This window comes from Macaca nemestrina, chromosome 16 (assembly GCF_043159975.1).
Source record: "Macaca nemestrina isolate mMacNem1 chromosome 16, mMacNem.hap1, whole genome shotgun sequence".
In the NCBI taxonomy this organism is placed as follows: domain Eukaryota; kingdom Metazoa; phylum Chordata; class Mammalia; order Primates; family Cercopithecidae; genus Macaca; species Macaca nemestrina.
The window spans coordinates 88873370-88892746 of record NC_092140.1 but is presented as its reverse complement, the minus strand read 5'-3'; the positions used below and the strand labels follow the sequence as shown (position 1 = coordinate 88892746).

Here is a 19377-nt window from a genome sequence, read left to right as displayed (position 1 = left end):
GTACATGCTCTATACACAGAAGAGGGAAAACCAGTCTAACCTGAGAAATGAGGTGGAATTTATTAAGACCCACTTTTAACATCATGAAGAAAGAGTAGGATCTAGCCAGAGGTAATTGTTTTATTTCAAACCAATGAAACAATGAGATAATGAGTTGGGAAAAGTTGACAGCATTCTTGTTAAGAACTAAAACAAGACAAGGATGCCACTTTAACCCATCCTATTCAACACAGTACTGGAAGTCCTAGCAAGAGCAATTAGGCAAAAGAAAAAAATAAAAAGTATCCAAATTGGAAAATAAGTAAAATTAACCCTGTTCATCGACGACATGTCTTACAGCTAGAAAACCACAAAGGCTTCACCAAAAAACTCTTAGACTTGAATAAATGAATTCAACAAAATTTCAGTATATACAAAGCCAGTGTACAAAAATCAGTAGCACTTCTATACACCAATAACAGTCTAGCTGTAAACAAAATCAAGACGGCAATTTCATTTACAAAAGGTACAAAAAAAACCCTAAGAATATATTTAACCATGGAGGTGAAAGATCTTTACAAGGAAAATTACAAAACATTGATGAAATAGTAGATGGCATAAAATGGAAAAACATGCCATGCTCACAGATCAAAATTAATATAATTAAAAATGATCTTACTGCCTGAAGCAACTACAGATTCAACTACCAATGTCATTTTTCACAGAATTAGAAAAAGCAACTGTAAAATTCATAGGAAACCAAAAACAAAACAGAACAAAACGCCCAAATAGTCAAAGCAATCCTGTAATCCCAACATTTTGGGATGCCAAGTTGAGTGTATTGCTTGAGCTCAGGAGTTTGAGACCAGCCTGGGCAACATGGCAAAACCTTGTCTTTACAAAAGATACAAAAATTAGCCCCATGTGGTTGTATGTATCTGTGGTTCCAGCTACTTGGGAGGCTGAGGTGGGAAGATCACTTGAGCCCAGGAGACAGAGGTTGTTATGAACCGAGAATGTACCAATGCACTCCAGCTTGCATGACAGAGTGAGACCCGGTCCCAAAAAACAGTGAGTCCCAAAAAACTTCTGTTGCATTCTATGGGTCACGCAGGTAGACAAGGCAAGCTCTGATTCAAGAGAAGGGAAATCAGCCAGCATCTCTCAATTTGCATTTATCTCTCTTCTACCCCATCAAGCTTTTGGAGATGATGCATATAAAATAATCAAGGATGACTCTCAGATATCTAACATAAGTAACTGGGAGTGCCTTCTACTTTAACAGAGATGATAGAAGGACCAGACACAAAGAGAAAGACAATGAGTTCTTCTTTGAAGAATAGGAGTTTCAAAAAATAATAGAGATAATATAGATCTACGTATTCAATCATGATAAAATATCACAGCATTTTATAAAAACCAGGTTCCTTGGTATTGCCAATCCTAGGTCTTTATGACCTAGTCTTGGTGTTTTTTCCTAATTTCACCTTCTGTCCACCCTGATTTATGATCATTTATTTTGCACTTAGTATATTTCTAAGCACTGTTTCAGGGACTGAAATTGCACTAATAATCAAATCAGATAAGATAACACTTAGATACAGGTGGAGGAGGATAGATAATAAACACACAAATAAATAAAATTATTTTGGATTTTGATAAAGGTTGCAAAGATAATAAAATTGTGATATAAAAGGGAATAATGGGTGGGAGAAAAGGATACCAATGGGATCGAGTGTTCTGGAAGTCTTCACTGAGAAGGTGATAATATGAGCTGACACCAACAGAGGAGCCAGCCGCACTTGCCCAGTAGAGAGAAAGTGAGGGTAGAGGCCATGGGTTTGGAATGAGGACGGAAAGGTCACTGAATGTGCCTCCATATTTCATGCTCTTCTTTGCCTCCATGAAACTGCACAAAGTATTTCTTCCCCATATGCCTTTTTCTAACTTCTTTGCCTGAATAAATCCTATTTTTCCACTGAAACTCAATTAAGATGTTTTATTTTTAGGAAAGTCTCCCATAAAATCTCAAGGTTAGAAATATTTTCCTGGGCTTCAATAAGGTGGCTCTTGGAAATCTCATTTTGTTATCTAAGCAAGAGCAAAATTCCAGGTTGTAGGAAACTTCTGAAAGAAATTTGAACTTGGCCTGGGGCTTGCTGTCTTCTCGTTTTGCCATTCTTAGTGTTTGGCACCAAAAATACACTTTTTGTGGAATTGCATTTAGAGACAGAGAGAAGATCTCTGTGGTGGGAGCTCCAGTCCCCTCTGTTAGCCTCCTCTCGTGCTCCCTGTCTTAGCTACCAGCAAGATTTCCAGCTTCATCCCGGTGGTCAAAGAGAAGGACCACGTGTTTGAGATGATGGATATGCTAATTAGCCTGAGCTGATCACTACATACTCTATGTATCAAAACATCACTATGTACCCCAGGAATAAGTACAATTATTAATTGGCAATTAATAAGATAAAAAGAGGAGAATAAAGAAAAGGGTAAAAAGAGGTTTCAGGGCTACATGTCCCACAGTTGCCTGGGAAAATCACTGTTCATCGATAAGGGCATGGAGAAAAATAACAACAAGGTCCATCATTTAACACTTTATCGGTGCTGTGAAAAATAACAACAACATCATCCATCATTTAACACTGTATCAGTGTTGTGAAGAATTTTTTTTTTCAGCAGGCTTTTACAAACAAGAAGGGAGCTAGCAAGGAACCATGGAGGATGGGCTTAGTTTGCTCCTTCTGTGCATGCAGAGGGCATGCCACTCCATGTTCCCTAGCACTCTGAAGGAGAAAGGGAATAGGGTGTGAAACAAAAACCATAGAGCTATGTGATTGCTTTCCCTGTTCTATACCACCTAGAAGCCATCTGGAAACACACAGCTTCAGAATTCAGCTTCAGAATCACAAATCACCAAATTATAGCACAGGCATCATCAATCCTAGAGAGTTTTACTGTATGTCTTTGTTTCTAAAAATTCAAACAAAAGAATTAACCTCCATTTAGAAAAATTATGACTATGCCTAACAGGGTCAAAGATTAATGAGGGTGAGGAATAAGTAAAAATGTTCCCTCTCATATGAGTAATTTATGAGAACTTAAGCAGAAGTTTATATCTCAAAATCAACAAGTTTCTTGAGAACTATAACGTTTCAGTTTCATAAACTTCCAAAAGACTTCCAGGAAATATGTTGAATAGAATAAGCTGTTAAGCCCGTAACTCTAAAAGCTGGCAATTCTTGTGCTTTGTGATGAATGACAGAGAAAATATGGGTCACTAAATAATGACCTAAGAGAAAATAACCCTGAAGAATAAATGTGAACATTTTTACAACAGAAACAAGAGAAAGCCTTCTCCGTCACTGACAAACTACATGATTGTATCTGAATAATGGAAACCTAATGATCTTATTGCTAGCACTTTCTTTCTTGTCAATCATCATAGTCAGAAGTACCAGTTTTATGCTGAAAAGCAATTCATTTGAGGGCCAAGGGAAGGTATCCAATACACAATGCAGTTTATCAAAGATATTATCATTAGCCTAATGTTTTTGATTGTTGTTTTTGCTAAATGAAAGCTGTATCATAAAGAGCTGCTTATGTACATTTTCTCAGGTGAATAGAAGAGTACAGTTCCTTGAACATATATTTTTAAATATTTGTTTAAAGCAGTATCAAAGTTTTTATATCTAATTTAAAACTAAAATTTGCTGTTTTATGCTTTATAAGACACTTGTCACTTCTTAAACAGTGCTGTTTGAAAGGACAAATTTATACAATGTTTTGGACACACACAATTTCAAATTTAACTGTGAGAAAAAAACACTTTCAGATAGGAATTAGAAGACAGTGGCTACATGTAACTTAATTAGCTGTAAAGACACTCATGCCGATTGAATTCCAAGCTCTAAAAACCTAGTGTTAAATTGAATGCCTAATGACTTGTCATAGTTTCATGACCCAGTCTGAAAAGTACTGAATAGGCATCTGCTTCTGCCATTACAGAGTGGCAGGACTGAGAGGTTTGGTCCCCAGGAGGGGGTGGGGTTAAAGCATTAGGGATTCTGTAATCCATGTTGCCTCTGCCTAGCAACGGCAGGTGTGTGCACAACCATGGAGAAAAGAGAGGCAGAGGTTCAGCAATCAGTCACTGGGCATGCTCTACAGAACAGCAGGAGAGAAAACTAAGCTACAGGAATTCTGCATTCTATTTTTCTTCTACAGACTTCACAATTCACATCGCTCAGTGTAGTCTCATGTATGAAAATCCTTTCTATGACTATAGCTAAGATTCTGAGGTGTAGCAGTCAGGTTCAAAGGACATACATAACGAATGCCTACAGTATATTTTAAAATGCCATTCAGATGGGCAAGTTAATATCAAGTATGTACTACACAACGTAAGTTGCTTTGAAAGCCTATACTGGGAAGAGTTATTAAAGGCTGGGATGAAGTATATATTATTACTGTTTTGGTGACAATACATATCTTAATATAAATAGTTTGGAGTACTTACTATACCAATAGACTTAAGAAAAACAAACTTTTCCTTTCTTTTTTCTTTTTTTTTTTGAGACAGGGTCTCACTCTGTCACCCAGGCTTAAGTGCAGTGGTGCAATCATGGCTCACTGAAGCCTCAACCTCCTGGGCTCAAGTGATCCTCCCATCTCAGGCTCCCAAGTAGCTGGGAGTACAGACACACACCACCATGCCTGGCTAATTTTTTTATTTTTATTTTTTTGCAGAGACAAGGTTGCACCGTGTTGCCCAGGCTGGTCTCAAACTCCTGAGCTCAAGCAATCCGCCTGCCTTGGCCTCCCAAAGTGCTGGGCTTACAGACGTAAGCCAGTGTGCCCAGCCGAAACTTCTTTTTGATATTCAAAATAGTAATGTAACCCACAAGAAACAGTTGAATGTTTATAACAAGTATTAAAATGTTCAATGATGAAGCTAACACTTGCCTACAATTTCTGCTGCATAGTATATAGTGGAATCAGAAAATCATGCATTTTCTGCATATGCTTAGCCTTTCATATTGGGGGCCCAGGAACAGACAAAAAATAGTAGTAGTAGTAATAATAATAATAACAGATAATAATAGATAGCCACTCTTTCATGAGCAAATATGCAGGGAAATATGCTAAGCTCTGTACTTGCATTATCACATTTCATCTTCACAAGGCAACCTATTTTAGGGAAGAGAAAATAGAAATGCAAAGGATAAGTTGTCCAACGGTACATCCTTGATTACGAACAGAAAAGAGCATTATATCCAATTCATAGACCTTATTTATTTATTTATTTATTCTATTTTATTTATTTGACGGGTCTCATTCTGTCACCCAGGCTGGAGTGCACTGCTACAATCTTGGCTCACTGCAGCCTCAACCTGCCTGGCTGCAGGTGATCCTCCCACCTCAGCTTCACGAGTAGCTGGGACTACAGGCACATGCTCAGCTAAATTGTTTTTTCTTTGTAGAGACGGAATTTTGCTTTGTTGCCCAAGTTGGTCTTCAGCTGCAAGGCTCAAGTGATCTGGCTTGCCTCGGCCTCCCAAAGTGTTGTGATTTCAAGAATGAGCCACCACAACCCACCTGTTCTTTTACTTTTAATATGATATTCTATTTGAATCACAGAGAGATGAGTTACTTGATACCATTAAAACATTTTCCCCATAGTTCCTAGACCTTTAGATGATCAGAAACTTACATGGAAGAAGATCTGTCTATTGTGTATGTACTACGAATGGAGAGGTTTCCTTTCTCTATGCCCTAGTCTACTTTTCCCAGGACAGGGAAAATGTTAATGTATGAGCCCTTTCCTTCTATGTGCCGATCAACAGCCATCAATAATTCCCTGCCTGGTTGTCTTTCCATTCCCCAGGTCTACTCCTCCATTTTAAATAGGATATTGATTTCCTACCAGACTCTTTCGTTTTGAAGATAGGGAAAATAAAGAAATGAAAGCTCTGAGAGTCCTGAGAGACGAGCAGGATGTACAGTAGGTAGAGAGGATGGCTTCTGGTTCTGGGAAGCCATAATAGAGTAAGGAAATGGCAGGGTGGACAGTGAGGAGAGGAGAAAGATGGGAAAAATTTGAAATAAGTTTCATGGGATGTCATGAGTGCAAGGACTTATTGAAGGCAAATTTCTGCATGCAAAGTGCTATGTTTAAAAACTGTCCGGGCAAGTTTGATAATCAGACACATTTGGGAGCCATTGTCTTCTCTACCTGAGAGAGTCAAGGAAATCTACAGAAGCTTGAAGTCAGAGACGAAACTTTAATCGATAATTTTAAGTGGTGCTCAACCTTGATTGCACATTAGAATTATCTGGAGAGTTTGAAACTCAAAGTTTCAAAGATGTGGTGAATATCCCAGATGTTCTGATTTAACTAGTTTGAAAGTGGGATATATGCAGCAATGTAGTGTTTACAAACTTCCCAGGTGATGCTAATATGATCCAGATGAAACCCATTGCAATAGATGAACAAAGAAATAGGGCCGACCTCAAGAGATGCCTGATATAAAGGCCTAGAAGGGGAAATACTGCAACAATGTTATTAATGTTCCCACTTGGCTGAAATATAGACTCTAAGCAGTGATGGTGGGCATTAAGAAAGGTAAAACTGAAAAATTTAGGCAGAATCTACATAAGACTGCTGTGGCAGTTGGACTTTATGTGATAGACACTACAATGCTTAACACAGAACTCTAGTGATCAGATTTACAGTCACCCAAACTGAGGGTTTCTCTGGGCTTGGGATTTTCAATTGTATAACTGGGAAAGTTTTTCCTAGATCTGCCTTTCCAATAAATAAAATAAAACAAAAACCTTTAGTAGTGTTGTGAGTAATGTTTTGGAGGAGGTTAATATTAGAGGCAAGACATTCAACTGGAGAAGCAAAATGTGAAAACAAATAATAAAAGGAAAAATCAACATTTCTAATAAAGGAATGTTTCTACCATACCAAAGGGAAAACAATAACTAATTTTAACCGGGGTATAATTTAAGGGAAGGTTTTTCAGAGAAAGTGGTATTTGAAGGCACATTGGAGGACATGAATCTTTTCAAAGCAGTTTAAACATAGAAGAAGCATAAGGGAAAAGGACATGGTAATTGAATCTCATTCAGATAACCCAGTGTGTTAAATAAGAAAACCAAACTAAGGAAAAGGCTTTACCAACTTTACTTACATAAATGACTCAGCTGTGAAGGGGAACACCATAAGGACTATGGTGTTTTCTCTCATGTTTCTCCATGTAGTCTCTTTGCTCTCCTTCTCTAAGAGTTATTTGATGCCCATGAGAAAAAGTCTCCATAGCATGACTTTTTTTTTTTTTTTTTTTTTTTTTTTTTTTTTTTTTTTTTTTAGATGGAGTCTCGCTCTGTTGCTTAGTCTGGAGTGCAGTGGTGTGATCTCGGCTCACTGCAACCTCTGCCTCCTGGGTTCAAGCAATTCTCCTGTCTCAGCCTCCCGAGTAACTGGGATGAAAGGCACCCACCACCATGCCCAGCTAATTTTTGTATTTTTAGTAGAGACGGGGTTTCACTTTGTTGGCCAAGTTGCTCTCAAATTCCTGACCTCATGATCCGCCTGCCTTGGCCTCCCAAAGTGCTGGGATTACAGGTGTGAACCACTGCACCTGGCCAGCATGAGATTTTCAAACTTATTTTTTAAAACTTTACATAGCAAGAGATATTTTTCCCCAAATTATATATACTCTGTCAGCTACAGGCATAACAAAATATGAAAGGTATGTTTTACACATCCCAGATTAAACAAGGGTGAAAAAGGAGAAAAACAAAAGATGAAGACAGTCAGTGGTTAAATGGTCAGCTATGCTGTCAAATTTGTAGCAAGTGCAAAGGTCTAGCATGACTGCTGACCAGACACGAAAATCCACTGTATCTAGGAGGAGAGAATCACTGTTTCCCAACACCAATCCAAGGTCCTTATGAGATAGCAAGCATGCAACATTATCATTAACTTATCTGTGTGATTTTTTTAAAGATGGGTAGGGTACAACCTTGAAGGTTAGGAATTTCTAATCAAAAAATATGTAGAGAGAGATGTTATTGTCCCTCAACTGCTAACAGAAGCACAAAATGACATCTTGCTATAGATCTCAGATATGTAGATATCAGGTAGATAAAGAACATGAGTGGTATTTTTAATTTGTTTGTTGGTTGATTTTTAATATGAAGTTCATATTGTAAGATTGGATTTAAATGATTATTTATTGCCTTGTCAAATAAAATTTGAATTAACCTGTTGGCTTGATAAACTTATCAAAAAAGAGTTTATAAAATGAAGGCCATGATATACAGACAAGTATGGTTCTAGGCAGTTTTAAGAAAACACAGTCTGCAGTGTCTGCTCTATTTGTTATTTAACTGGTTTAGCACTCTTGCGATGCACCCCAACTCTCACCCAAGGTGTCCCTTGGTTGTTAAGACTATACCCTATGTGTTTCCTGTGTCCCTAGATTCTCCCCCACCTCCCCTGTCTCCTTTCTGACAGCAGTCTTGTTTCTCGCTTTCATATCAAGGGGTTTGAAATAAATCAAGAAACAGAACCAAGAATCTTGAGATTAAGAGAGCTTTAAGGAGCCTGTAATTCTGGAATATTCCAAATCAATTTAGTTTACCATGCCATGGATAGTGTCTGATTGACATGAATCTCTTCATATTTTCTCCATTCCCCCAACACTGGATAAACAGAAGGTTAGGAGGTCATGAGCCAGAGGGCTGTTCAAATGTTGATTTTTCTCCTTCTTCAACAATCCCATTAATGTATGGGACAAAACCCAGATTAGTTCCAAAGTTTAAGCTAATGTTGCAAAGCTGCTGAAACACCTTCATGAAAGGGAAAGACTATATATATATGTGTGTATGTATGTATATATGTATGTATATGTGTGTATATGTATATATGTATATATACACACACACATATATACACACACATATACACATATATACATATATACATATATATATCTTATACTATTTACTGTGTAGAGATTACTTTTCACTTAAATTTGAAACGCTATAGAGAGTTTGAATTGTAATGTTTTTAGACAGAATAATGTATTTCCTTTCTTTTATTGTTATTCAACATCTAGGCTACTCTGCCTCTTCATTAGTTACTTCACAATATTGTGAATCGTGTACTTAAAACTAGGGAAGGTCTTTGCTGTAAAAAATAGTTAAGAAGTGCATTAAGCTTCCCATTCACCTTTAGTAATCTTACAAATATTAGGCAAGAGGAATGACTACATGAAAGTAATTTTAACTGCCACAGACTCTGCATCTGCAAAAATCATGCCAGAATCCAAAGGACAAGTTCTTTGTCTAAGACATGTCCTCAGTCATACCTCGCCTTTATGTTACACTCAGGGGAAGAATCAGTTTTAAGGGTATGAGTACATGCTTTTTGTTTCCAGCTTCCTTTGATATTATTCATTTAGATGATTGACATTGGGATGGGAGTGCTTGGTCAAGGGAGCAACCTTAAACCTTAAACCTGTCCCATCGCAGAATGGTACTTGAAAGATTTTTGTTTGACATGGAAACATAAAAGTGGAGTAAGAAAGAAAGGAAAAGCAGGCTTCACACTCTCTGAAGAAATCAAGTCCTTCATCACAATGTGAAAACAAAGAAAACTTCACATTGAAATGCAAAGCTTTCATTACAGGGGAGCTGAGTCATAAAATAAATTCATGTGCTCAACGAAACTAGGCTAGTAGCTTCAGTTTTCTCAGGTTTACCCAGTGTTCGGTAGGATGATGTCTGGGTGGAGGCAATATGGTGTGATGGTTAGAGCAAAGTTTTTGTAGTTAAGATCTGGATTTGCAATCTGGCCCCAATATTTAACAGAGTAACACTGCACATTATATAACCCTCTGTGACTCTGACTTTTTCATGAAAAAACCAACAACAAATAGTTCATACTTCAGAAGTGTATTTGGAGGTTTAATATAATAAACAATGCGAACAACTTAACCCAGTTGCTAAAATACATTCATTTGAATTGATACAAGATGTTTGTTCTACTAATATATGATCAATACAATTACAGCATCATTAGCCTAGAATTAATAGAAATAATAAAATTCTTCTTTCTATGATGCTACTGCTTAGAAAGAATATATAAAATGAAAATGTAAAAATATCTATGGCATGCAATTAACACAGAGCTTTCCCTTTGGATGAAATTAGAGAAGTGCCAGAACAAGTCTGCAATCAGATCCTGGCAACATTAATTGTTTTAATATGTTGATTCATAAGGAAACTGTTATTAGGAGATTAAACTAAACAGTGCAATTTATTCAGGCAAAGAAACATGCAGGGAACCATCCAGATCTAAGAGCATCCGTGACTTCCTTCAGGTGCATTCATCACCTAGCACCTTCTGTATGTCAGGGGCTACAGTATGACTGGTGAGTAAGATGGATGTGTTCCTGACACCGCCTAGAGGAGGAGATGGAAAAGTAATAACACAATGCAATTTAGGGTGTGTATAATGAGGACATTTATCCAAGAGAGTCTACGGAGGGGTTTGCTTCATAGAATGCTCCTGGGGTGAGACAAGACGTGAGATGATCTTTAAAAAGTGTGCAGGACTTAGCTATGTGAATGAAGGTTAATGAGAAAGCATTCCAAATCCTGAGAGATGGACTAAAGACAAACCTCAGACTTGTTTAGACCAAATCAAGGAAAACTTTCGGTAAGAAAGATATGAAGCAAGACATGCTAAAGCAGAGTTTTCTTTAAGGCACATGATCTTACTAGAAAACCTTTAATATTTGAATTTAATAATTTCTGAATAACCTAAGAATACATGCTGTAAAATACAACTTATGATTTTAAAAGGTATATATGAAAGTAAAATGTTATTCCTGAATTTTTTAAATTATGCTATCAGTTATCCAATGTTACTTTGCTTTGGGAAAATCATCAATCTGAGAAAAACATGCTCTTTGATAGTAAATGCAAGATACTCCAGAACAACTGTGTAAGAATTTCATTTTCATTTTTTTCTCCATTGAAATCTCAAAACATTTTGAAAGGAAAAAAATACCATACAATGTCTTTTAAAATTGTATCTTTTGGGGAGGATTGCTTGAACCCAGGAGTTTCAGATCAGCCTGGGCAGCATAGCAAGACACCATATCTAGAAGAAAATTATCTTTTAAAAAATAGCACTAATTCTTATTTTTTTGTTACATGCTAGATGTTTTTTGCTCTCTTTTATCTTGTGTTATTAGGCTCTATCACCCTTCCATAACTCCATATTAGCAAGAATACAAACATCTTGAGAGAAGTGTTAGAAATTATCAAATGTCTTGCATTGCTTTGCTTCTTACATACTGAAGATGGGATTAGAGTTATGGCTTTTTCATAGGTTTTGACATTGAATGCACTTTTTATACTTATAACATATACAGAAGAACATAAGCAAAGAAAACATGTTCAGAAAGGAAGAACATTTTTAGTGGTTCAGGAACAAAACGAAGAACATATATTCAATGTTTTATTGTCTCTCCTAATAGACTATAAGCTGTATGAGAGCAGAGACCTGACACCAGGGAATCCCAAGTGCCCCGTGCGTTGCCTGGAATGTGTTCTGTGAAATACATGTTGAAAGAGTTATTAAGGAAATTAATACATGACCAAAGTGTACTAAATGCTTTTTAGTTAAAAATATAAATATGCAAGAAATTCAAATTACAATTTCTATCTCGAACAACTCTTTGACAGGAATTTGGCAGCGCCAGTTAATGTAATATCATTGACAGCATTCTGTTATGAGGATATGGTAAAGGAGTTTATGAGTATTTTGTTCCCAGGCTTTCACAAAAGTTATTGTGGCCAAAGATGACGTTAAATCAGCTCTGATGGCATGACCAAAATGAGTGCAGGCAAAAAATAAATCTGAGTTCATTCACTGGCTGCAGAGAGACCTAAAGAGCAACAGGTGAGCAGAGCAGGCTGATTCTGGGTTTTCTGTTTCATTTCATGAATTGCACATCTTGGGAACTTTATTCCATTCAACGTTTGTAGGATAATGTTAACACTAACAGCTATGGCATAAGAGAAAATCTTCGCAATCATCGTGTCGATTCTTTAAACCCCTTCTCCAAAGAAAAATTAAAGAAAGCAAAGCATACTACTGTGCTAATACGGACCTTTAAGAAGATTCAGGCCACATTAATATCTCAATATCGTTCAAGTCTAAAGTCTATAATGACTTCTTATCTTCCCATTTACCACTTTGAACATCTTTCATCAATGTATCTTATCGTTGTGAAGTAAAATTATTCTAGTTCATTTAAAATGTTAGATCTCTGAGTCTAAAACATAAAAACCTAAGAAACTGAGTTAATACTGCTGACATGGACTCAAAATAGCAAAGGTGATTTTAGAGTTAGAGGGAACGGACACAAAAGAAGCTGTTCACTTCACTATTAAGGAAAAAGTTCATTTCACCTTATTTCTGGCTCCCATAACAACCAGATCAGCTTAACTAATCACATAACTAGAGGAAAAAATTGAGAAAGCAAATTCAGGCATCTTGAGCCTTGAGTATTTAGTGAGTAGCAACAGACAAAGTAGCCAGGGCTTACATGGGATCATCAAGGCCAAATTCAAGAGAAACTGAGTGCATTTTACAATTTAGAAGTCTTTTACTTTTTCTCTTTCGTTTTTCATCTTACATAGCATTTCCAAGTATTGTTCTGGAATAGAAAATTGCTATCATTTAAGGGTGAACAGAGAACCAATATTTTCTTCAGATAGAAGTAAACAGTCTTTTGAGAACTCACTCAAACACAAAGCAATTATGCTGGGCGATTAAGGTTAAGAGGTATGAGATTATGTTATTTAATATAGCATTTTTAATTTATGGACATTTTACAATAAATTTATTACTCCCTTGCAATGAACTTATTTGGTTTCTTATTCCTGACAAATCAAAAAACTGAGCAAGACATGAGAAAAGTTTTAGTACTTATATCTGCTATTGTACTAAAGTATTTTATTTTATTAAGAATTTATAATAATGTATTTATTGATATAAATAAAACAATACTATATAATTTACTAAGAGTCTTCATACATCCACATATTTCACACTTCCTAAAAACCTATGAGGAAAATGTTGTCTATGTATACAGCTGTCACCAAGCACCTGTGGGGGATTGGTTCCAGGACCTCATGCAGATACCAAAATCCATGGCTGCTCTAGCCCTGCAGCAGTTGGCCCTACAGGATCCATAGATAGGAAAAAATCAGCCTTCCATATATGAAGGTGCCACATCCTATGAATGCTGCACTTTCCATCCACATTTGATTGAACCCAAGGATGCAGAACCTGCTGATACAGAGGGCTGAATCATATATATATATATATATATATATATATATTAAATCCATTAAGCAGGTGAGAATACTGAAGCTTAAGGAAATCTATCTGTGACCCTCTAAAGTTACAAGACTTATAAATAGCAGAGCCAGAAATCTCAGTCTGGACATACTAAAATTCATTAGCTTTTCCATTATACCGTACTCAATGTGTACATTTTAACACAGAGGCCAAAAACATCAATTATTAAACAATTTATTACCACTCTTCAATGTGATTCATAATTATTAATCCAGCAGACAATAAATGTCATCCACTTACAGCTGAATAGAAAATGCTCTAAAACTCAAAACTAATTTTGTGAGTAGCAGTTTGCTTCACTGTGTGTGATTAAATTCTATGGCATTTTGATGGATCGAGTCTGGCAACACTCACCTCTTTTTGACGGTACTTAATGGCCAACTTTAGTCTTGCAAGATCATTTCCACTTTGTTCTTCTATGAGACTATTGTCATCTCGGTAATTAAGAATGATTTCCAGTTCTCTGGAACTTCTTGTCTGATCCAGTAGGTCCTTAGCAAATTGTTTGCACTGCCGTGACAGCTCTTCATACTCCGACTTGAATTCATTTTCCACCTTGCTCAGTTCCTGAAGCTCCCAACTTAACTGAAAGGCTGTGAGAAAAGGATCTTCGCTTGACAGTGCAATGAGAGAGGGACTGGCCAAGGCCTTGTAGATGTTGAGTCTGGAGCGGGAGTGACGGAGGCTGTCCACATCTGAACTGGACACGCATTCCACACAGTTACAGCGGACCTCGTGCGGTCGAGGCACCGAGACTCCTTTCTGAACCAGGAGTTTTATTATCTCATAATTGTTTGTATGGGCTGCCAAAATGATTGGTGTAATGTCCGGAGTGAATTCAGAGAACTGCTTATCAAGCAGTATAGGAGGCACCTAAAAAAAAAAAAAAAAAAAAAAAAGGCAGAGGTGATGAATATTTATTCACTTGTTCAAGCCCATGAATTTCATATACCATGCTACAGCAATATGGAACAGGGTTCATATGCCTTTGGCCATTTTTTTTTTTTTTTTGGCAGGAGAGATATGGCCTTTTCCCCTACAAAAGATGACACAAAATTGGAAAAAAAAAAACCTTTCCAATATGATACATTATTCTTTTTTTAATCTGAGTTATGACATTTTACAGCATTTTAAAATAGGTGGTTATGGAAACTTTACTTGATGAAAGTCTTCCTTTCTTTTAAATAAGCCCAACTTGTGTTCTGGCTGACAACCTTTGCTTTGCTTTCTCAGAGATGTTGACATTCTAAATAATCAAGAAATAAACTCAAAAACAGCTAATGATTTGATTTAAACCCAAGCTCTTTCTCTGCAGTAGAAGTCCTTTAATTCCTCAATTAGGTCTTGTCTTTTGTTTGTTTTTACTGTGTTTTAGCTTCTGCTTTCCTATCATTCAGCCTAGTGACTAAATGTGGCAATAAAAATAAGTGGGCTGGCCTCATGCTTCCTCCTTCCATCTGTGCTTTTTGGGTATATTTTCCAGATGACAAGAGGTGCTCCATAGCTAGCATTACCGTTTTATTAGAAATAAGCCAAGCATTGAGTCAAGTCAGCAATGTGAATTCCACTGAGTCAGGTCACCGATGTGTTTATGCATGACTTCCTTTGGGTTATACTCTAGGGATGGTAATGATGAAAATAATAATAGCCGCTATTTAGTAAGCATCTGCTAGGTACATTAACCCTCACCCTTTATTATTCACATTTTATGGATGTAGTTCCTCAGTGAGTAAGTGGAAGGCCTGCAATTTGACCTGCAATTTCCATATACTTTAAAGACCTTATATAATAAACACAGATTCTCGGACTCAGGAAGGGGAACATCACACACCGGGGCCTATCATGGGGAGGGGGAGGGGGGAGGGGGAGGGGGGAGGGGGAGGGGGGAGAGGGGAGGGGGGAGGGATTGCATTGGGAGTTATACCTGATGTAAATGACGAGTTGATGGGTGCAGCACACCAACAAGGCACAAGTATACATATGTAACAAACCTGCACGTTATGCACATGTACCCTACAACTTAAAGTATAATAATAATAAATAAATTAAAAATAAATAAATAAATAAATAAATTAAAAAAAAAAAAAAAAAAACACAGATTCACCTGTCTGACACCCAAGCCTGAGTGAATTGCACTGCACTATGTTGCTTTAGCACTTTTAGTTTTTTATTTTCGCTGGCACAAAGCCATAGAGGCATTTATGAAAAGTAAATGCTACATAAGGGCAGTTAAACAGGCATGGCAGAAACAATGATGATGCACGCCACATTGAAATATGCTGCTGGAAAAATGAAGGAAACCACAAAAGGATCAGAGGAAAACCATGTGGAGAAAAATGACACTCATGATGACATTTCACTAATGCTACTTTTAAATATAGGTACATTTTTATATGTGGATAATTACATACATTTTAAAGTCATCTGGCCATATAGGATATCCCTTGGTTTCACCAGAAACACTAAAGATAATAGGAATGCAATGATCTGTTTAAAATTTTCTTTACAGAGGTATGCAATTATTTAATAGTGAAGATGGTAATAAACACTTTTTGAAATGTGCCTGTGAATACTAGGGTGACCACACTGCCTGTTAAGATAGTGTTTTACATTTGTGCACTTTGAGGCCACTATGAAGGTAAATAAAGATTCCTTGGTCACAAGCACTGCAATCTCGTGTCAGGAAATCTGATAACCAAGATGGCTCCTAAGTGATTAAGGTTTGTCAAGTGGATGCAGTGTGCATCTACCTGACAAAGTGAGAATTCACATCCCAGGTAAGACTGAGTGGGACAACTCAAGATTTCATTGTGCTGTTCAGAATGGTACAAAATTTACAACTTATGTATTATTTCTGGAATTTTCAATTTAATATTTTTGGACCACAGTTGAGTGTTGGTAACTGAAACTGATGAAAGTAAAACTTTGGATATGAGGGGACTACTGTACTTTTAGTGTTTTCTGTGGCAGACAATGAGGGAAGACAAAACAATGTAACTAAATAATTTCCTATATTAGATGTATATTTAAGTGACAGATGTAATTTGCAGGCAATTTCTGGATTCAGTACAATTTCATCTTGTATTTCTATGCTTTTTAAGCTGTTAAGAATTTGAAATGTATTAGCCATAAAATATATCTTTGTAGAATGTTGCAGAAAATTTTATTTTAAAAATAAGTATAATATATCCATACTGAATAGCACACATTGTTTTCAAAAAATAACAGTGTAAAAGTATTAAAGAGAGATATAGTAAGTTTATTAAAATATGTGAGAATATACCAAGAATAAATCTGCTGTTTGAGTTTTAATACTCAATAAACCATTGCATATTTTAATTTTTAAAAATATAAGAACATTTATAACTATAAATGTATCTAATTTTTATGTCTTATAAGAAACATTATTTTTGAAAATGATTTTTGAGTGAAACTATTCTATAGATCCACTCATAAGAATTGATTGGTCAGTAATTATATGGTTTGGCTTTGGGTCCCCACCCAAATCCCATCTTGAATTGTATTCCTCATGTATAGAGGGATATAGTTGGTGAGCAGTGATTGGATCATGGGGACGACTTCTCCCATGCTGTTCTTGTAATAGAGAGTTCTCACAAGATCTGGCTGTTTGATAAGTGTCTGGCACTTCCCCCTTCTTGCTCTCACTCTCTCCTGCTGCCATGTAAGATGTGCCTTGCTTCCCTTTTGCCTTCTGCCATGATTATCAGTTTCTTGAGGGCTCCCCAGCCATATGGAACTGTGAGTTAATTAAACCTCTTTCCTTTATTAATTACCCAGTCTCAGGTAGTATCTTTACAGAAGTGTGAAAATGGACTAGTATAGTAAATAACTATTTTTAAATTATATAATTATAATTATTTTAGAGCTTACTCTTACTCTAAAATGTATTCTAAATTTAACATTATATGTTGTCTTTACCACTAATTGCCTGGCACCCAGCTGGTCATAGAGTGTTAGACATCAGGAACTGATTGTCTTAGCTGGACTCCACGGGGGACTCTGCTGGGACCCTGACTCAGCCAGGCAGGCAAAATATTAATGTTTATCTAGGTCTCAGGAGACAGGTTTGCATCCTCTCCGATTGCGTGAAGACAATAAAAACCGAACAAAAGTGTTTTAAGAAAATAATTGCCTGTTATGGAGTACTAACTACATGCCTATATCAATTATTACATGGTTTTTGAAAGCCTGAGGTTTTCTTATTCTCTCATCACTTCTACATTTATTATATTGCATTCTTCTACGTATGAAAGTTCTCCCTCTTCTCCTTTTTGTTGTTGGATATTGCTGTGACCCCATGAATTCTTTCTTTTATTTAATATATTATGATTCATTGCTGTCACTATTCATTTTATGCTTGTTATTAAAGTATAACATACATATACCAAAATGCATAAATATTAATATACAGCTTGATGACTTTTAAAAATCTGAATATGCTTAGGTAACACAACCCAGATTAAAACCTAGAAGAGTGCCTGCACCTCACAAGCCTCCCACTTGTTACTCTTCTCAGTTATTACTTTTCTCAGATACATTCACAGATTTAATGGTTATCAGTATAAGTTACTTCCACGTACTTTTCAAATTTTATATAAATAGAATCACAAAATATGTGCTCTTTATGTCTAGCTTTCTTTGTTCAACTTTAGTTCTTTGAAATATATTCTTCTTATTAGTAGCAAAAACTGTTTTTTCAATTCTGCAAAATACTTCAATTGCTATTTTATTTCATTTCATCGTTGATGACATTTTTGTGGTTTGCAGGCTGGGGCCATTAAGAATATTGCTCTTATGCACATTTTATTTCTGGTTTGAAAATGAGAGGAAAATGTACGTGTATGTTGATCCTGTATATTGGGATGGAATTTTCTTGTCACACAGTTTTCTTAAGCACTTACACCAACTTGTCCGGCCACCGCAATTATACTTGGTTTTATTTATTATATTTATGCCATATACAAATAATTTCTTATTTATTATCAAAAATGAGTGTTGAATTTTGTCTAATGCCTTTCCTGTTTCAATGGATATAATCATATAATTGTCCTCCTTAGTCCTAAAAGTATGGCAAATTATATTAACGCATTTCTGAATATTGAAACATTCTGGCCCGAAATTATTCCCACATGGTCAAATGCATCATGTTTTTACTTTGGCAATTTTTTTTTATTTTTTTACTATTTTTGTATTTTAAGTTCTGGGATACATGTGCAGAAGTGCAGGTTTGTTACATAGGTATACATGTGCCATAGTGGTTTGCTGCACCCATCAACCCGCCATCTACGTTAGGTATTTTTCCTAATGCTGTCCCTCCCCTAGTCCCCCACCCCCTGACAGGCCCCAATGTGTGATGTTCCCCTCCCTGTGTCCATGTGTTCTCATTGTTCAACTCCCACTTATGAGAAATATTTTGGAATCTATTTTCCTAAGTGAGATAGATTTCTAATCTTCACTGTGCTGTCTTTATCAAGTTTTGGTATCAATGTGAAGTTTTCTTCATTAAAAGAATAAGAATGCTTTCCTCCTGAATGTAGTCTACTAGTAGCCTCCACCTGCTAACTGGTCCAGGTTCTTCCTCAGTTTTGAAACACAGGAACAATGGAGGACCAAGCAGAGTCGATGGACAGGGCCCAACTATTTCCACTCAGCATAGGACATGGCTCATTAGGCAGCCGTATCCTCTGGAGCTCCTGTTTACAGCGGCAGGAACATTCGTCAGCTCTGCATCATGACTTCCGCTTCTCAATTCTGTTTCCTTTGCTTTTAATTTCAAAGATGCTATTCGAAATATACACAAATGTAAGAAAATGTACATTTTATTTTTGCTTTGAAAATGAGAAAAGAGAGAGAGAAAGAAAGAGAGAGAAGGGTCTGATAAAAGACTTTATGGTTAACCAGCTAATAAAATAGAAGCTTTAATA

The 19377-nt window shown here is 36.4% G+C and overlaps 1 protein-coding gene across 4 annotated transcripts in view; it reads right to left on the bottom strand.

Annotated features, from left to right (window-relative positions):
• Nucleotides 1-19377, bottom strand: part of LOC105486048 (transient receptor potential cation channel subfamily C member 4) — a 225385-nt gene that overhangs the window by 97806 nt on the left and 108202 nt on the right. For all 4 annotated transcript variants that reach the window (XM_071081461.1, XM_011748736.3, XM_011748735.3 and 1 more), the window contains one exon: nt 13787-14305. In XM_071081461.1, the coding sequence (XP_070937562.1) occupies nt 13787-14305 (519 nt within the window). The remainder of the gene's footprint in view (nt 1-13786; nt 14306-19377) is intronic.